Source organism: Macaca fascicularis, chromosome 7 (assembly GCF_037993035.2).
Source record: "Macaca fascicularis isolate 582-1 chromosome 7, T2T-MFA8v1.1".
NCBI classification, from domain to species: domain Eukaryota; kingdom Metazoa; phylum Chordata; class Mammalia; order Primates; family Cercopithecidae; genus Macaca; species Macaca fascicularis.
Window position 1 is genome coordinate 20,050,718 of NC_088381.1, and position 20,910 is coordinate 20,071,627.

Below are 20,910 nucleotides of genomic sequence, written 5' to 3' on the forward strand. Positions count from 1 at the left end.
AATAATCTCTTTACACATATTTAAATCTTCTAACATCAAAATTAGGTTGCCTTGGACTCCAGTAACCAAGGTACAAAAGAAATAATAGATGTACAAGGGTTACCCATTAAGAATAACACGTACAAGTTTGACATATAATGAAAAAAGTAGGGAACTTAACAAAAATGGAGGACTGAACATACACATATTCAGAGTTTTCTGAAAATCCATTAAGTAATGGTAAAGTGATTTTCCTTAAGCACAAAATTTCAAGAAAAAGAGAACAAAAGCCGGGCGTGGTGGCTCATGCCTGTAATCCCAGCACTTTGGGAGGCCGAGGCGGGCGGATCACCTGAGGTCGGGAGTTCGAGACCAGCCTGACCAACATGGAGAAACCCTGTCTCTACTAAAAAAATACAAAATTAGCCGGGCATGGTGGTGCATGCCTGTAATCCTAGCTACTTGGGAGGCTGAGGCAGGAGAATCGCTTGAGCTGAGGAAGCGGAGGTTGCTGTGAGCTGAGATCGCGCCATTGCACTCCAGCCTGGGCAACAAAAGTGAAACTCCGTCTCAAAAAAAAAAGAGAAGAAAAGATAACTGCAAAAAAAAAAATCTGGAAAAGGTAATCTATTTAACAGAAGAGTGAAAGCTGAATTCCTAAGCCAGCAGTGGAGAAAGCCAAGAAACACCCAGAGTTATATCACAGTTCCAACTCCCATAATCTCACCCTGCCCCTCCTCTGCCCTGGAGAGCGTAAAATAGAGTGTCCCAGGACTGGCAGACAAGAGGCACAGTTATCAGGAAGTACAATGCTGAAAATAGGGAGATTAAATGAAAATCTACATATTGAATGAAACCTGCACCTGTCTCCCAACCCCTTCCCACCCAAAGCCCTCTTCCATTAATAGACTTCTAGTACAATGGCAGCCAAGCCTATACCCCACAAATAGGAGATGACAGATTTTCCTAAGGGATCTGACCAGGCCAAGATAAATCAAGATACTGACATTATGGGACTTCCAATAAAATGTCCCTGCGGATCACATTACAGCAAATCCCAAAAACAAGAAGACCCAACCACCAACTCAGAACTATTAATCATCTGTCTGATATTTCACTCTTGAACATCACCAAATAAACAAAGATTACCAGACATCTGAGGAAAGCCTCTAATTTGAAAGAGATCAAAACAAACAAAACTAAAGTCCATCTGGAAGAAACAGTGACTACTCCAGAGAGGAGAAAACTGTTATTAATACTGTTACAGAGATAAGACAGTATATCCATAAAATAAGAGAAATTGTATTTAAAAAATATATTCTGAAAAAAAATTTAGAAGTTAAAAACCCAAGAGTAGAAATTAATAACTAAGAGAAGAATTAAAAGATGGTTGAACTGGGCAATTGCACCTGTAAGTATACATAAGAGAAATAAAACCATGTTCACACACAAACCTGTCCGTAAATGTACACAGCAGCCTTATTCACAATAGCCAAAAGGGGAAACAACCCAAATGTCCATCAAATGATGAATCGATGAGTAACTGTGGCATATCCACACAATGGTATTATTCAGCAATAAAAAGGAATGAAGGCCAGGCACGGTGACACACACCTGTAATCCCAGCACTCTGGGAGGCCGAGATGGGTGGATCACCTGAGGTCGGGAGTTCAAGACCAGCCTGACCAACATAGAGAAACCCTATCTCTACTTAAAAAAAAAAAAAAAATACAAAATTTGCCAGGTGTGGTGGCGCATGCCTGTAATCCCAGCTACTCAGGAGGCTAAGGCAGGAGAATCGCTTGATCCTGGGAGGCAAAAGTTGCGGTGAGCCAAGATCACGCCATTGCACTCCAGCAAGGGCAACAAGTACAAAACTCCATCTCAAAAAGAAAAATAAACAAACAAACAAATAAAATAAATAAAGGAATGAAATTCTTTTTTCCTTTATATTTTTTATAGACAAGGATAGATCAACAGAAAAAAAAGGAATGAAAATCTGACACATGCTACAACATAGGTGAACCCTGAAAACATTATGCTAAAAAATGAAAGAAGCCATTCACAAAGGTTATGTAGTTTATAATTCCATTTATATGAAACGTCCAGAATGGGCAAATCTATAGAGACAGAAAGTAGACTGGTGGTCTCTAAGAGCCAGGGGTAGAAGAAAGGTTGAGTGAGTGCTAATGGGCATGGGTTTGGGGGAGGTGATGAAACTAATCTGAAATTAGAACATGGTGATGGTTGCACAACTCTATTAATATACTAAAAACCATTGGATTGTGTACTTTAAATGGGTAAACTGAATGGTATGTGAATTACATCTCAATATAGCCACTGTTTTTTTAATGACTGAAGAAATCACCCAGAAAGTTGAACAAAACGAGACAGAGATGATCAAAAGTAGGAGACAAAATAAAATTAGAAGACTTCTAGGAGTTTCAACATCCAAACAACAGATAGTCCATTAAAAAAAGAAAAGGAACAGAGAAAACAAAGGGAAAGAAATTAAAGAAATAAATTTCTGGCCCGGCGCGGTGGCTCAAGCCTGTAATCCCAGCACTTTGGGAGGCCGAGACGGGCGGATCACGAAGTCAGGAGATCGAGACCATCCTGGCTAACACGGTGAAACCCTGTCTCTACTAAAAATATACAAAAAAAAACTAGCCGGGCGAGGTGGCGGGCGCCTGTAGTCCCAGCTACTCGGGAGGCTGAGGCAGGAGAATGGCGTAAACCCGGGAGGCGGAGCTTGCAGTGAGCTGAGATCCGGCCACTGCGCTCCAGCCTGGGCGACAGAGCGAGACTCCGTCTCAAAAAAAAAAAAAAAAAAAAAAAAGAAATAAATTTCTTTGAACTGAAGGACCTGAGTTTCTAAACTTGAGAGGGCCTACCAAGTACCTAATACAATGAATGAAAATAGACCTATCCCAAAGGTCTGGAAATTTCAGAACACTGGGAACAAAGAGAAAATTCTACAGGATTCCAGTAAAGAAAAAACAGATCACCTACTAAAAGTCAAGATCAGATTGCCTTCACACTTTGTTTTTTGCTGCTGCTGCTGTTGTTTTGTTTTTTTGGTAGAGACAGGGTCTGGCCATGTTGCCCAGGCTGGTCTCAAACTCCTGGCCTCAAGTGGTCCCCCCACCTTAGACTCCCAAAGTGCTAAGATTACAGGCATGAGCCACCACGGCTGGCCTGGCCCTCATACCTAACAGCAGCACTGGAAGTTGGAAGACAAAAGAGCAATGCCTTCAAAATCTTTAAAGGAAAATTATTTCCCATCTAGAATTCTATACTCCTGCAAACTACAAATCAAGTGTGATAGCAGAATAAAAGCTACTAAACAATGTCCCCCACCAAAATGAGGGAGTAAACCAAGCAAGAAGATATGAAACCCAAGAGGTATCCAACACAAAGACAGGTAAGGAGAATCTCCAAGGATGACAGTGAAGGGAGGTAACAGTTATGCACCAGGAATAGAGGGCAACAGTACAGATTAGAAATCAGGAGGGTCCAAAAGAGGTTTCTCCAAAAAGATGAAACAGAAAGTCTAAGGCTCTTCAACATCCTGAAAGGAGTTTCTGACAATTGGTGGAGAGTCTAGGGTTGATTTAATGAGAGTCACAGAAAACTAAATAAAAAAGCCCAAGTACAATTTCAGAGAAAACAAATTACAGAAACATGAAAAAATAATCATAATATGTCATAGGCTCTGCAGTGAACTGTTTACATAGCGATAATGTAAACTCAGTAATAATCTAAACAAAATTATGATTTAACTATACTTGGAAAATGGCTAAAATTTTTTTACGAAAATAGGCTGGTCATGGTAGCTCACACCTGTAATCCCAGCATTTTGGGAGGCCAAGGCAGGAGGTCTGCTTGAGCCCAGGAGTTCAAGACCAGCCTGGGCAACATAGTGAGGTCCCACCTCTATAAAAAAAATTTTTTTTTTTTTTTTGAGATGGAGTCTCGCTCTGTCGCCCGGGCTGGAGTGCAGTGGCCGGATCTCAGTTCACTGCAAGCTCTGCCTCCCGCGTTCACGCCATTCTCCTGCCTCACCTCCTGAGTAGCTGGGGCTACAGGCGCCCGCCACCTAGCCTGGCTAGTTTTTTGTACTTTTTAGTAGAGACGAGGTTTCACCGTGTAAGCCAGGATGGTCTCGATCTCCTGACCTCGTGATCCGCCTGTCTCGGCCTCCCAAAGTGCTGGGATTACAGGCTTGAGCCACCGTGCCCGGCCCTATAAAAAAATTTTTAATTAGCCAGGTGTGGTAGTGTGTGCCAGTAGTCCCAGCTACTCAGGAGGCTGAGGTGGGAGGATGGCCTAAGCACAGAAGTTCGAGGTTACAGTGAGCTAGGACTGCTCCACTGCACTACAGCCTGAGCAATAGGTCAAGACCTTGTGCCTAAGAAAAAGAAAATATAATCATGCTATGTAGAATTACGGAGGTAAATACCAAAAGAAAAAGCATAAAGAATGAAAAGTGGTTATCTTTGGGTAGGAAGAGGAAGAGGTCTTGTTTTAACTATCTGACTTATTTTTGGGGTTTTACAAATGCTTATTAAGTAAAATCAAATCTTTAACTTAAAAGCTATGTTGTAAAGGTTTTTTGTTTTTTTTTTTTTGAGACAAGGTCTCACCCTGTTGCTCAAGCTGAGTGCTATGGCATGATCATGGCTCACTGCAGCCTCAACTTCCCGGACTCAAGCAATTCTCCTGTCTCAGTCTCCTGAGCAGCTGGGACTACAAGCGGGCACCACCACTCCTGGCTAGTTTTTGACCATTTGTAGAGATGGGGTCTCACTATGTTGCCCAGGCTGTTCTCAAACTCCTGGGCTCACGTGACCCTCCCGCCTCGGCCTCCCAAAGTGCTGGGATTATAGGTGTGGGCCACTGTGCCTGGCCTACTAAAGGTATTCTTGAGAGACTTTTTCGGAGGCAGGGACTGCACTGGCTGAGGCATTTGATAAAACATGAGGCTGGGCGTGGTGGCTCACGCCTGTAATCCCAGCACTTTGGGAGGCCGAGGCGGGCAGATCACAAGGTCAGGAGATCGAGACCATCCTGGCTGACATGGTGAACCCCGTTTCTACTTAAAATACAAAAAATTAGCCGGGCGTAGTGGCAGGCACCTGTAGTCCCAGCTGCTCGGGAGGCTGAGGCAGGAGAATGGTGTGAACCCGGAAGGCGGAGCTTGCAGTGAGATCACGCCACCGCACTCCAGTCTGGGCGACAAAACGAGACTCTGTCTCAAAAAAAAAACAAAAAACAAAACAAAACAAAAAACATGAGTTCAAAGAAACCTGATTAGAGTCATCTTAGGTTCCAAGAATCTCTGAACTATGTTCAGAATCACTCATTTGTCTGAAATTTTCATTGCTGATTTTTTGGCTAATTCTGAAGGTCTTTGGTAAATGTTGAAAACAGAGCAATTCCTTCAATAATGCCTTGTTTTTCAAAATGTCCGTTCTCCCTTTGTAGCCAGGAATTATCTCTGCCCCCACCAACTGGTATGAATACCTTTCCAAAGACCATAAATGTCTTGTTTGGTCACTGATAAACATCTATAACCATTTTCTTTAAATCAGTGTTGGAAAAATCTTAGTGCTCTCTGTCAGTGCTTATAGCTCATTCTTAAACTCTTTATTTTATTTCTTTTTAAGACAGGGTCTCACTCTGTCACCCAGGCTGCAGTGCAGTGGTGAGATCTTGGCTCACTGTAACCTCCACCTCCTGGGTTCAAGCGATTCTCCTGCCTCAGCCTTCCAAATAGTTGGGACTGTAGGTGCTTGCCACCATGCCAGGCTAATTTTTGTACTTTTTGGTAGAGACTGGGTTTCACTGTGCTGGCAATGCTGGTCTTGAACTCCTGGTCTCAAGTAATCCACCTGCCTTGGCCTCCCAAAGTGCTGGGATTACAGGTATGAGCCACTGCACCCGGTCAGATTTATAACTTTTTTTTTTTTTTTTGAGACGGGGTCTTGCTATTTTGCCCAAGCTGTTCTCAAATCCCTAGGTTCAAATGTTCCTCCCATCTCAATCTCCTGAGCAGCTGAGATTACAGGCATGCCCCACCACGCCCAGCTACCTTTACATATAACTTAGAAAAATAAAAGCTAAAGAAGGCCAGGCACAGTGGCCCACACCTGTAATCTCAACACATTGGGAGGCTGAGACAGGAGGATTACTTGAGCCTAAGAGTAAGAACAGCCCTGGCAACATAGTGATACCCTATCTCTATAAGAAAAATTAAGAAATTAGTTGGGCATGGTGCCACGTGCTTGTAGTTCCAGCTACTTGGGAGGCTGAGGTGGGACGATCGCTTGAGACTAGGAAGTCAAGGCTGCAGTGAGCCATTGTCGCACTACTGCACTCCAGCCTGGGCAACAGACCAAAATCCTGTCTCAAAAAAAAAAAAGCTAAAGAAAATGATGTACAGTTTGAACATCCATTTCACCTCCAGGTAACCTTGTTTTCAACCCTTTTACTGCCAGCAACAGCTATCCGTATATGCAGTATTTACCAAGTGTAAGGCACTAGTCTAGGCATTTTATATATATTAACTCAACCTTCATAAACATCCTATGAGGTAGACAGTATCAGTATCCCCACCATTTGACTGATGAGCAAACTAAGATTCAATTTCAATTGGTCACAAAGGTAGTAATGACAGAGCCAGGAGTGAGTCCAGGAAGTTCTGACTCTAGAGTCCTCATTTTTAATAATGCCACCAAATTGCTTCTAATGAACTGCGTAAAACGGAATCCTTTAACAATACAAGTTTTAAAACTCCAGAAAACAAACCAGTTTCTTTCTTCCTACTGTCCCCTCCTCACTAAATTTACAGTTCATTACTATTCATTTTCAAATTTTACTTTTAAATACAAACTCTTGTTATAACACCTGCAAACTGAAAGGTATAAAATAAGTTCTCCCAATAAAACTACAATAATTCCCCCACTTAAGGTCTTATAAGAATACGTATTTAGATTGAATATATAATATAGTCATTTAGATTTAAGGATTTTCAACTCACTATGAAACCTGAATTTCATTTCTTTAAATATTTAAATTTAAAATTATACAAATTAATCGTTTTCCCTTGCTTTTAGAAGAAAATACACATAGGAAAACTAAAAACCATATTGATACCCTAAGTATAGGAATGATCCTGTACTGAGATCACATCTACTTAAATAATACACAACTTTTGAAAGGATAAGTGAAGACAATATAACATTGAGAATTATTACGACACAATGTTAACTGGAAAAAGAAAATTTAAAAGTTGTGGTATATAAACAACTTTTTAAAAAAACATCAGCATGTGGGGGCACATATCGTCAGGACCTCCTGAGGCTGTGTCATGGGCAAAAAAATTTAGTTATTGAAAAAAACCATAAGCATGTGGAAAGACAAAAATTACAGTAACAGTTGTGTTAAGGTAGAATAATGATTTATATCCCTTTGCAATTTTGCAGTAACATTTTCAAAAAGTTTAAAGACACTGTAAAAAGTTTAAACATAAAAAAAAAAAAATCAAGATGTTAGGTGACTTTGAAACTGTTCTAAAACTACTTTGTGATGACAGCTTCACAACCCTGTAAATTTTCTTTTTTTTTTTTTGAGATGGAGTCTCCCTCTGTCGCCCAGGCTGGAATGCAGTGGCGCGATCTCAGCTCAGCTCACTGCACGCTCCGCCTCCCGGGTTCACGCCATTCTCCTGCCTCAGCCTCCTGAGTAGCTGGGACTACAGGCGCACACCACCACGCCCAGCTAATTTTTTGTATTTTTAGCAGAGACGAGGTTTCACTGTGTTAGCCAGGAGCAACTCTGTAAATGTACTAAAATATCACAAAATTGTACATTTAAAACGTGTGCGTTATGTGGTCTGTAAATTATACCCCAATAATGCTGCTTTAAAAAAAACAATTCTTTTTACAATACTCACATGAGAAAACTGAGGCTGGGATGGGATAGGAAGTGACCCAGAAGTGAAGACTGGTGTGCTCTGAGATATTGGTGTTGAGGCTTGTGGTGACACAGTGGGCTCAGGTGGGAGAGGGTGGTTTTCTAACTCTACTGGTTCATCACTTTGAAGTTTCTTCTGAAAAGGCTCTCCTCCTTCTTCAGATAACATTGACATGTCCATTGGCTTATCTGGTTTAAAACAGGAAAAACAAATTGAGAAATATCACTCATCAATATTACTCATGTTCCAACACCACTAAGAACAATTACATTACAGATATTTTCACTCTAAAAAAATAATGATGCAATTTTTCAGAAAAGCTGATGGAACAATAGTAGATTGGGTCCTAGCAATCTAGCAATACTTCCTTTGGTTGGTAGAGCTGCCCAAGCTTCTATTTTTAGGTATAGATCAAAACTGGATGCATCTGGGGCTACCCACCCATTCATAAGAAATATTAAATTAACTTGGCTCCTTTCCTGATTTTATAGCTCAGTTTTTCACTTCCCTGTAGAAAAGCCCAAGAAAAGCCCAAACTACTGTTACCTAATTTAACCATCATATATTCTACCACAGGCCTTGAAAGACAATGAACTTGTCACCACTTTAAGTAAATACAGCATCTATAATTCATATTTATGAACTCATTATATTTGCATTAACAATTGCTAAATGCAGAGAGATGGATGCCTGTACAAATATAGATGAAGAAAAAAAAATCTATCAATGCCAATCAGCACTGATCTATCAAAGAACTAGGAAAGAGAAGACACTAATCCTGACACAAATTAGGAGGGAACACACACACAAAACACGAAACACTGCTTTCCCATAGTATACTACCCACCTAGGATCTTGCTTGGAGTCAGTCTGGCTAGCTAAGTATTTGATTCATCATTTTTATCCCCTATCTTACAACTTGACCCTAAACAGGCCTCCTCTAGACCACTCACAAACTACTTGACAACATTTACCTTTTTCCCATAATCCACACTCATGCTACCAGTTACCCAAACTGCAACCTCAATACCCAGCCTTGCTGCTTAGCTTAGTCTTAACCTTACCTGTCTACACCTAATCTGGGATCCGGTGCTACCGGCCTTTAATATACTGCCATAGCTGTGCTAAGTATTTTTGTTGCACGTTTTGAACTTTCTTGCCATGACAAAGCACATTAAAAATCTGATGTTATAGGCACTACATATAAAAAAGGCTTTAGGTTAATAATCTAAGAGAAAAGCAAAAAAACAAATAAATACAAAAAGCACATATAGTTTCACAAACACTGATGCACATATTAAGCAAATGCATTAAATCTAAAATATAACTGACAAGTGAAAATATACTTACATAAAAAAAGAAAACTGAGTCATATACACGACATGATACCAATTATGTAAAAGTACTTTATGTACTGAAAACTGAAATATATCCAAATATACTAGTTGTAAATGTATCTGGCGTGTACTATCACAGGTGATTTTTATTTTCATTAATTTCCTATATACTTAACAAACTTTCTACAATAAATACTAACTGTTTACAATCAGGGAGAAAGCATTTTTTTTTTTTTTTTTGGAGACAGGGTCTCGCTCTGTTGTCCAGGCTGGGGTGCAGTGGTACAACCCTGGCTCACTGCAACCTCTGCCTCCCGGGTTCAAGTGATTCTCCTGCCCCAGCCTCCTGAGTAGCTGGGATTACAGGCACCTGCCACCACACCCAGCTAATTTTTTATATTTTTAGTAGAGATGGAGTTTCACCATGGTGGCCAGGCTGGTCTCAAACTCCTGACCTCAGGTGATCTGCCCGCCTTGGCCTCCCAAAGTGTTGGGATTACAGGCGTGAGCCACCGTGCCCAGCCTGAGAAAGCATATTTAATATAATTATTTTTATATTTTTTCAATGTTCACAGTACAGATAAAAGAAACTGTTCTAAGAATTAACCAGTCTTAACTTGTATTACCAGGGTTTTTGTAGAATTCATTCACCTAATCATGTTATGCTTAGATTGATATTAGTCACTAATCATGTTATGCTTAGACTGCTATTAGTCCATTTGGATACCTACAACTGATTTTAAGAGAAACAGCCAGAGACAAATTTTGTAGCAGAAGAAAGCCTAAGATCAAATTCTATCACTGATAAATTACATTTGAAAAACTGTTAAATGTCTACGTTTTATATTACTCAAGAGCAGAGAAAGGATATAATAGGAGGCATATATATGACAGATAAGGGCACAGGCTCTGGAGGCAGCTTCCTGAGTTCAAATTCTGCCTCTACATCTCATTAGTTGCAAAATCTCTCTATGCCTCCATTTTCTCATCTGTAAAATGGGGATAAAAGTAACATCTCCTTCTTAGGATGTTTGTGAGGATTCAGTGAGAAAAACCACAGAAATGCCTCTAGAATAATGCCTTGCCTATACTAGGTGCTCAATAAATAAAACCATTACTTGTATACGAAAGAGTAAAAAGATGAAAATCATAGAATTTATTAGAAAAAGCTTTGTAGAAATCATAGGAATTCAGAAACATCTTGAATGACTGGATAGGAGACTAGATCAGAGCAAAAGAAGCTTAAATAATGAGATAAATTAGGTAAGTGAAAAGGAAAGCTTTCTTATGAATAAAGTAATATAAAATCTCTAAGTCTTCAAAGGAGTAAATGAATGAAGTTAAAATGTTTACCACCTACTTTCAACCACTCTTATGCTAAAACTATTTTAATAATAGCAAAAATAACCTATAAGGACCACAAGAAACAAGCTGGTTCCTTCTCACCAGAAATGTGTTCACATGTTGCTAGAAACAACTAGGCCATTAGTAGTAAGCCCAGTTCTTCCCCATACTAATTCATTTACGTTCAACTTTAAAAACAAAAATTTTGGCCAGGCGCAGTGGCTCACGCCTGTAATCCCAGCACTTTGGGAGGCCGAGGTGGATGGATCAGGAGGTCAGGAGATCAAGACCATCCTGGCTAACACGGTGAAACCCCATCTCTACTAAAAAATACAAAAAATTAGCCGGGTGTGGTGGCGGGCACCTTAGTACCAGCTACTCAGGAGGCTAAGGCAGGAGAATGGCGTGAACCCGGAAGGCGGAGCTTGCAGTGAGCTGAGATCATGCCACTGCACTCCAGCCTGGGTGACAGAGCAAGACTCCATCTCAAAAAAAAATTTCCTTCAGAGTCTTTTTAAAAATTGAGCCAACAATACAGAAATCTCAATAGAATTAGCGCTAGAAAAGCAAAGAATGGGGGATGGGGTTAGATTAAAAAAAAAAAAAAAAGAACTGAGGACAGCACTTTACAGTAGGTCTTATCCCTAAAGGTTACACAAACATGAATCCTACAGAATTGTGTAGGTCACAAGCATTCTGAAGTACAAAGAAGCAGTACATTTTGCAAGGCAGAAGAAGTGTTGCTCCTCTTCTAATCTGAGATCAACAGAGAGATCAAGAGAGCTCACCTTGTCTCCCTTCTTGCTCTGTGGGACTGCTAGGAACGATAAAAGGAGTAGATCGGAAAGCATCAGGAGAAGGAGCAACAAGATCTGAGGAATTCCTTTATATAAAGAGAGAATCACAGGTTATTTTACCATAGCCACAGTTTTGCATTTCTGTATTTGTTTTTACTTTTTAACAGGAAAAAATATCTAAGGCATTCAGATAAATACTTATCAGCACTTCTCCCAAATAGCAACCTCAGGCTGGTGGAAGAACCAAAAATACTTCAATAACTATTTCCCATACCAGACATTTGTATTGTAAAATAAGAACTTTTTCTACAAGAGAGTAAGGGCAAAGTGAATGATCAGACACAAGGACATCATGATTGAAAAGCAAGATGAGGCCGGGCGCGGTGGCTCAAGCCTGTAATCCCAGCACTTTGGGAGGCCGAGATGGGCGGATCACGAGGTCAGGAGATCGAGACCATGCTGGCTAACACGGTGAAACCCCGTCTCTACTAAAAAATACAAAAAATTAGCCGGGCGAGGTGGCGGGCGCCTGTAGTCCCAGCTACTTGGGAGGCTGAGGCAGGAGAATGGCGTGAACCCAGGAGGCGGAGCTTGCAGTGAGCTGAGATCCGGCCACTGCACTCCAGCCTGGGCGACAGAGCGAGACTCCGTCTCAAAAAAAAAAAAAAAAAAAAGAAAAGCAAGATGAGCAGTGCTAGGAAATAAATTCATTTGCAGAATTGAGACATAAAACAAAATTATTCCATTCTTTTGCCTAACAATAGACAGACCATGCACATTTTCATTAGAAAACAAACCTAAAACTAAACAAAAAAAACCAACAAGCAAACCTCTTTGCCCTAACACAGAGATAAAGAAATCCAACTACTGCTAACAACGATTTGCCACCCTCTGCTATTGAACGAGAAGAATTGCAAGTAAAACAGAGGAGCAGAACGCGTGTTTTGGACGTGTAACATTTTCTAAATAACTGCGCATTTTCTTTTTTAGTGAAACCTTTGGGCCACTATTATAAAATTTTCAAATGGGAAAATAGATTTATCTGCCTTCAACACTTCTTCATCCCCAAAGCTCTAATGCATCCGTTCTACCATTTGGTTTCAAAAAGAATTCTAGACTCACAGGCAAGTTTAGCCTCTTTCAGTCTTAGCCTAAGACTCTCAGGCACATACTGCCTTGGTATAAGCTATTTTAGGCTTACTTACGTGGAAAGACTCTCCTGAACAAGGGACCTCTGACCAGAGAGCTGCAGGAGATGCAGAGTGGTGGCAGGTGTGGAAGCCAAAGAACATCCACCTTCTTCCCTTGAAGGAGTAGAGCAACCATCAGAAGATACTGAAAAAAAGAAATTCCAGTTGCACTTACTTCTCAGATTGACACTACTGAGTTGCCAAAAACCATTCAGTACTGCAAAGAGTAATATCCATATTTCCAACATATTTCCATATTTCCAAAAGGGCAGAAATTCCAAAAGGGCAGAAATTGTTTTCTATTTATAGTACAACGAATGGAATACCACAATAGCACAAATCTTGAGTAAACATTAACCACCCCTACAATGGGCTTCTTGAATAAAGAATAGATGAAGAGTTCCTTAGTCCCTTCTGTCATGACCTAAGCTTGGAGATTACAAGCCAGAATCCTAGATGGGGACGGTGGCTCACACCTGTAATCCCAGCACTTTGGGAGGCTGAGGTGGGCAGATCACCTGAGGTCAGGAGTTAAAGACTAGCCGGACCAACATGGTGAAATCCCATCTCTACTAAAAATACAAACATTAGCTGGGCATGGTGGTGGGCACGTGTAATCCTAGCTACTTGGGAAGCTAAGGCAGGAGAATCACTTGAACCTGGTAGGTGGAGGTTGCAGTGAGCTGAGATCGCGCCACTGCACTCCAGCCTAGAAGACAGAGCGAGACTCCATCTCAAAAAAATAAATAAATAAATAAAATAAAAGCCAGAATCCTTATACTTCTGCTTAGCTGCTCTTCTTTCTTGTGATGCTTCTATTAAAAAACAGCAAATAAGCCTTTTATTCCAATGTCTACCTTAGGTGAAGTCAAGCTTAGGCCATGATACAGATGGGAGAAGTCAAAACAATGCACATGATACCCAATGTTATAAATGCAGCAGTTTTCATGATTTGGGTCTGCTCAAAGGTGACAGAAAAGACTAATGCATTAGTAAAAGGATTTATGAGCAGCCATTACTGATTTATACTATCAAGAGTCTCCTGTTGGTCCCTTCCCCTTAGCAACAGATGGAGTATCAACTATATTAATCCCAGCGTAAAAGAATTTCTTAAATAAAACCTTACAACTTTAGTAAGAGGCCAACAAAGGTTCCTTGGTGACCCTCTGAATGTCTTGCACAGCAACCTGTATCACAGCATAGCAAAGGAATATACCCTTCTTCCCTTCCCTCCTTACAACCAACATAATATGTTTTGCTGGTAATTAACTCAAGTTTTCTAGCTCTCTGAGGCTGTGGAATAAGATTGGTGGAGGTTAAAGGGGTGTGAAACAAATTATATTCTTTTAAGTTTTATGTCCTTTCTGCTAGATTTCAAATTCCTATCTGTGTCAGATTAACTAATAAACAGATTAAGTTAGTAAACTGTTACCCAGATGAATATGAAAAACCTAAGCTTAATATCATATTTAAGATCTGAAGACATAATAGCCATGTAACAGAAAATGGCGGCCACGTGCAGTGGCTCACACCTGTAATCCCAGCACTTTGGGAGGCCAAGGCGGGCGGATCACGAGGTCAGGAGATCGAGAACATCCTGGCTAACACAGTGAAACCCCGTCTCTACTAAAAATAGAAACAATTAGCCAGGCATGATGGCGGGTGCCGGTAGTCCCAGCTACTAGGGAGGCTGAGGCAGGAGAATGGCATGATCCCGGGAGGCGGAGCTTGCAGTGAGCCAAGATTGCACCACTGCACTCCAGCCTGGGCAAGAGAGCAAGACTCTGTCTCAAAAAAAAAAAAACTAAAAGAAAATGGCTAGTATCCATAATACTAAATTTACTGTATTAGCTATTCTTCACTATCTCATTTCCAAAAGAGAGAAAATTATGTCAAAATATTAAATGGAAATTATTCCCAAAAAGCCCTTCTCACTAATTAACTAGAAACGTATTTTCCTTCCATATCACAAACAAGTCTGCAAACCTATAAAATGCTTTGTAACTTAACCAGTAGCCTCAGAACTAAAATAAAAGTTTGGATCTTTGGAGAAGAGCTGTAACAGCAAATCACTCTTGGTACCTGTTTTATTGCTCTGGTCAAACAAGTCTTCCTGAGTTGACAAAACCTCAGGCTCTGGTGACTTCTGAATCTGCAGTCCACATTCCGTAAGTTCTTGTGCAGACAACTGTTCTTTTACTTCCATAGCAGCAAGACACACTTTGGGGCTAAAACGCATGTCCTCTGACCTAGGAAATTCATATCACCAGGAGAAAAAGTTCCTAAGTTCACATGCTTTTACTAAAAAGCTTTTCCTGTTTTGTGTGTTTTTCTTTAATAATTTCAAAAATTCCAGTGGCTCTAATTTACATAATTATCTATTAAAAAGCAAATAAACTGTTCTTTATAGTGATAAAAGTCCTCAGCCCATTTTAAAACCTGTCTCACTCTCTCACACAGCCAATACCTGTATTCAACTCTGCTCAATACTGTGCTTCATGCTTTCTAAGATTTCTGATGAGTGACTTGGGGGATTTTTGTTACATATAATGTTATCTAGACCTGTATGAAGAATTCTGATCCAGACCCCAATAATGCCAGTAAGGAGAACAGTCCAAACTATGATATTCCATGGAATTTCGTATTTGATGAGAATTATCCTCTGTACTAGTGCCACACATATCTTCTGCTGACCTTTTCCATTTGATGTACCCAAACCCCAAACCAATTCTCCTTCAGACCAATACTAACACGTGGAAGACATTCATCCCTGGCCCCTTTCCAGAGACTTATGCGGTTCACCTGTTCTACCACTCCCCAGGGTAAACAGAATAGCATAACTAGATGGAAGGCAGCATCTAAAAGAAAAGCCTAAAAAGTCACTGTTATGCTGAGTGTTTTACATCAGAAAGACAATTTCTTTTGATATTCAACTTTGCTTAGGATACTCCCTCCCCACTCTTTCTATTGAAGGAAATAACAAAACAATACTGAATGTTTATCCCCTTCCCCAAACTGGAAGCATCCCGGTTTTCTTCTGCCGTATTCAAACTTCACCTGCTGGCCAGAGGCAATGAAGCTTTGGTTATAAAAATCACTAGAGACGAAGCAGAGGCACATTTCCCAATTCCTACCAAGTTAAGAGCCTAAAGAACCTGAGAATCCCTACATCTATTGATACCATAAAATACCAGATGCAAGATATCTGAGAACCCAAAGCAATCTGGGTGCTCCTCAAGTATAGAAACAGTAGGCTTTCAAATATAATATTCACGTTACTCTTCATAACACCAGAGAGGCTAAGTACACCTCCCCCAGACAGGCAGTGTCTCTGTAGACAAAGATCCCAAAGGAGGAGTGGCAACCAAAGATTACAGAGTCATGCTTATAGTTAGAGAAGCCTTAAAACATCATTGTAGGCTAGGCAGGGTGGCTCATGCCTATAATCCCAGCACTCCGGGAAGCTGAAGCAGCAGGATTACTTGAGCCCAGGAGTTCAAGATCAGTTTAAGCAACACAGCAAGACTCCATTTCTACAACAAAAATTTTTTTTAATCAACAAAAAAGTCTTTGTAGAATGCCTAAAGATAAGATTAGTAGTCAAGTGTGGCCCAAGTACTTGCGAGGCTAGGGCAGAGAATCACATGAGCCCAGGGCAACAGAGTGAGACTTTGTCTCAAACAGACAGACAAAAAACGATTCTTGAGACTTCATAAATAATCAGTGTTTCTAACAGACCACAAGTATGACCAGTACAAGTGGAAAATAATTTAAAAATCAACAATTTCTACAAATGTTTTCATCTGGTAAAATGAAATAAGTATAACCCTACAGCAAAACCCATAAATCCTTTTTAGAAAGAACACGGCTTACCTTGCAGGTGGTGGATTTTGCTCTTTTACAACATGTACATCCTTACTGGGCTGTGCCGTCACAGGGATGTCCTTGCTGGACCGTTCTGCTATGGGGATATCTTCATTGGACTGTTCTTCGTGCTTAATTGCTGAGAGTTTTATAAAATGACAGGAAGGGGATAATTAATTTTTCAAAATACTAGATATAGTCCCAGATGTTTTTTAAAAAGCAAAGATTTTAACAGAAGTCCAATTTACAAATATATACAAGCATCATTCTATAAAGTAACCAATAACTTAAAGAAAACCTCAGCCCACAAACCAACAATTGACAAGTATTTACCAGAAAACTCTTCAACCTTACTAAATGACTTAGATTATATTAATTTGGATAGCTACAAAACTTATCAAGGAAAAAACAACTACCTCTAGTATGGGAGAAAACACAACAACTCCAAATGCCAGAAAACATGTTTCATACCAGCATTAGCATCCACATCAGATGGCCTGGTATAACCAGAGTTGGTGGTTACTGACTGTAGATGCTCTTTGTCCACTTCATATGGCACAGTATTTTCCTCAACATCCTGGCTCTGGGAGAGTTCCAGAACCCCAAAGCCCAACTGTGATGAGGCAGTATCTAGGAACAAAACGCCAAGAAATTAGGCATCATCCCACAACATTATGCAATGTACAAGCTGTTTTCCTCAGCAAAGAAGGGTCCTGTTAAGTCCTTCACCTCAAAGCCCTGTGCACCCCCCAAATTTTTCAAAAATAAAAAATAAATGTGGCCGAGCATGGTGGCTCACACCTGTAATCCCAGCATTTGGAAGGCCGAGGTGGGCGAATCACTTAAGGTCAGGGGGTCAAGACCAGCCTGGCCAACAAGGTGAAACCTCATCTCTACTAAAAATACAAAGATTAGCCAGGTGTGGTGGCGCACACCTGTAATCCTGGCTACTTGGGAGACTGAAGCACAAGAATGGCTTGAACCTAGGAGACAGAGGTTGCAGTGAGCCAAGATCACACCACTGAACTCTAACCTGGGCAACTGAGCAAGACTCCGTCTCAAAATAATAAATAAACAACGAAAAAATAAATAAGTGTATTAAAGATGAAGGGGGAAAATGTGTAATAAAGTAAAAATACTTCATACTATAAAACCTTATAAGCACTTAATACGGTAGACTATGTCTGCTTTCTAAAGGTACATCATAAACTACACCCACAGTCACAGCAATTCAGATTGTACTTCCACCCCACAAAGTACACATTCCAAAAATATTTGAAAAATAAATGAATACAAAAGGAAGAAAACTCAATATGCAGAAAGGGGCTAACCAATGAACTTCAAATTCCTGAACACCAAATCAGGTGGAATATTTTACATTACTAGCAAATTTCTTAATGACTCTCAATTTCATTATGAGAAATCTGTAACCTAATAAAGAGGAGAAATTTAGACATCTGAACCATCATGTTAAAGGAAGTTAGAACAGTCTATTATTCTGCAAAAGGCACAAGGCTACCTTCAGCACCAAGGGAATGTGTAGTATTGCCCGAAGTATCTTCTTCCTTCTCTTTCTCCTTCTGTTTCAACTCTTCTCCCTTCTCTTCCTCCACAGCAGGAGCAGATTCCACTGACATTCCCAGAACACTACACAGCAGAAGGATATAATCATGTGTTCCCAGATAGTTTGGAACACTTTAATCAAAGCACTCTGACCCCCGACACATACCAACCACCTCTTAGCCAAACCTGAAAAAGTAAAATAACTCACCTTTATAGTGTTTCTTTGTACAAAAAGCACTTAAAAGATTAACAATTCAACATCCTATACAGAATTAAGTGAAGAAAAAATAAGGCATCAACACACTTGAATTTTATATTTTTAAGTAGAGGTAGAAAAATCTTGCCTTCAGAAGAATTACTGACAAGTGACGAGAAAAGATATGCATCGAATGAGCAGAGAAAGGGCTCAGAAAACTTTTTAAAAGTTCACAGAAATATTTTAGTAAAAAAATCTTAGAATACATATATAGAACCAGAGAGTCCAAACAAAATTCAGGTAAGGAGCTTATATATGTATATAAATACAAACACACACTTTTTATTTTTTACTTTTTTTTTTAAGAGACAGAGTCTGGGCCAGGTGCAGTGACTCACATCTGTAATCCCAGCACTTTGGGAGGCAAAGGCAGGCAGATCACGAGGTCAAGAGATCGAGACCAACCTGGTCAACATGGTGAAACCCCGTCTCTACTAAAAATACAAAAATTAGCTGGGTGTGGTGGCACGCACCTGTAGTCCCATCTACTCAGGGGGCTGAGGCAGGAAAATTGCTTGAACCCAGGAGGTGGGGGCTGCAGTGAGCCGAGATCGCGCCACTGCACTCCAGCCTGGCGACAGAGAAAGACTCCATCTCAAGATAAAAAAAAAGAGACAGAGTCTGTCTCCCAGGCTAAAGTGCAGTGGCACGATCACAGCTTACTGCAGGCTTGAACTACTGGGCACAAGCAAACCCCATATATTTTTAAAATAAGTTAACACCGGCTGGGCACAGTGGCTCACACCTGTAATTCCAGCACTTTGGGAGGCCAAGGCGGGCAGATCACGAGGTCAGGAGATCGAGACCATCCTGGCTAACATGGTGAAACCCCGTCTTTACTTAAAATACAAAAAATTAGCCAGGCGTGGTGGCGGGCGCCTATAGTCCCAGCTACTCGGGAGGCTGAGGCAGGACAATGGCGTGAACCCAGGAGGTGGAGCTTGCAGTGAGCCGAGATCGCGCCACGGCACTCCAGCCTGGGAGACAGAGCAAGACTCCATCTCAAAAAAAAAAAAAAAGTTAACGCCACAGGTCAAAATATATAATAAAATTAAAAGACAACTGGCTGGGCATGTTGGTTCACACCTGTAATCCCAGGACTTTGAAGACTGAGGCGGGTGGACCACGAGGCTCAGGAGTTCAAGGTTCTGGAGTTCGAGACCACCCTGGCCAACATGGCAAAATCCCGTCTCTACTAAAAATACAAAAATTAGCCAGGTGTGGTGGCACACACCTGTAATCAACGCTACTAGGGAGACTGAGGCACAAGAGTCCGCTTGAACGTGGGAGGGGGAGGTTGCAGTGAGCTGAGAGAGCACCACTGCACTCCAGCCTGGGTGACAGACTGAGAGCCTGTCTCAAAAAAATAAAAATGAAACAAATGTTTAGGCCAGGCGTAGCAGCCCGCACCTGTAATCCCAGCACTTTGGGAAGCCGAAGCGGCTGGATCACCTGAGGTCAGGAATTCAAGACCAGCCTGGCCAATATGGTAAAACACTGTCTCTACTAAAAATTCTAAAATTACCCAAGCAAGGTGGCACACGCCTATAGTCCCAGCTACTCGGGAGGCTGAGCCAGGAGAGTCGCTTCAACCTGGGAGGCACAGGTTGCCGTAAGCAGAGATCATACCACTGTACTCAAGCCCAGGCAACAAAGCAAAACTCTGCCTCAAAAAATTTACAATACAATACAATACAATGAATTTTTAAAAATCTAAAAGACAACTGATTAGGAAAAAATAACTGCAAGGAATACAACAAAAGATTAGTCTCCATTAAATATAAAGGATTCACACATACAAAGAACCTCAACATATAGACAAATGACATAATAGACAACTGATAAAAAAAGAAATACAAGGCCGGGCACGGTGGCTCAAGCCTGTAATCCCAGCACTTTGGGAGGCCGAGACGGGCGGATCACGAGGTCAGGAGATCGAGACCATCCTGGCTAACACGGTGAAACCTCGTCTCTACTAAAAAATAAAAAAAACTAGCTGGGCGAGGTGGCGGGCACCTGTAGTCCCAGCTACTCGGGAGGCTGAGGCAGGAAGATGGCGTGAACCCGGGAGGCGGAGCTTGCAGTGAGCTGAGATCCGGCCACTGCACTCCAGCCTGGGTGACAGAGCGAGACTCTGTCTCAAAAAAAAAAAAGAAATACAAGTATCTTTTTTCTTTCTTTTTTTTTTGAGATAGAGTCTCGCTCTGTCACCCAGGCTGAAGAGCAATGGTACAATCTTGGCTCACTGCAACCTCCACCTACCAGGTTCAAGCAATTCTCCTGCCTCAGCCTCCCGAGTAGCTGGGATTACAGGCGTGTACCACCACGCCCGGCTGATTTTGTATTTTTAGTAGAGACAGGGTTTCACCACGTTGGTCAGGCTGGTCTTGAACTCCTGACCTCAGGTGATCCGCCTGCCTCGGCCTCCCAAAGTGCTGTGATTATAGATGTGAGCCACTGCACCTGGCCAAGTATCTTTAAACATGTAAAGAAATCAGAGAAACCATCTGTTGCTAATTAAATTAGAAAAAACAGATTTTTAATACTGTATTACTATTCAGTGTTACTCAAACTAAGATGAAATAAGCATCACCATACACTT

General features: G+C 41.0%; 1 protein-coding gene across 10 annotated transcripts in view; it reads right to left on the reverse strand.

Annotated features, from left to right (window-relative positions):
* The window catches only part of TP53BP1 (tumor protein p53 binding protein 1), a 131,831-nt gene that overhangs the window by 79,956 nt on the left and 30,965 nt on the right, over nucleotides 1–20,910 (reverse strand). For 9 of the 10 annotated variants that reach the window (XR_012414858.1, XM_065547850.1, XM_005559336.5 and 6 more), the window contains 7 exons: nucleotides 18,009–18,136; nucleotides 16,961–17,119; nucleotides 16,499–16,628; nucleotides 14,708–14,874; nucleotides 12,641–12,770; nucleotides 11,427–11,521; nucleotides 7,937–8,145 (listed from right to left, as the gene is read on the reverse strand). Coding sequence is in view for 9 of the 10 variants with exons in the window: in XM_065547850.1 (XP_065403922.1) it covers nucleotides 7,937–8,145; nucleotides 11,427–11,521; nucleotides 12,641–12,770; nucleotides 14,708–14,874; nucleotides 16,499–16,628; nucleotides 16,961–17,119; nucleotides 18,009–18,136 (1,018 nt within the window). In the remaining variant the exon portion in view is untranslated. Of the gene's footprint in view, nucleotides 1–7,936; nucleotides 8,146–11,426; nucleotides 11,522–12,640; nucleotides 12,771–14,707; nucleotides 14,875–16,498; nucleotides 16,629–16,960; nucleotides 17,120–18,008; nucleotides 18,239–20,910 lie in introns of all 10 variants that reach the window. The other variant, XM_073995660.1, reaches the window with a different exon arrangement.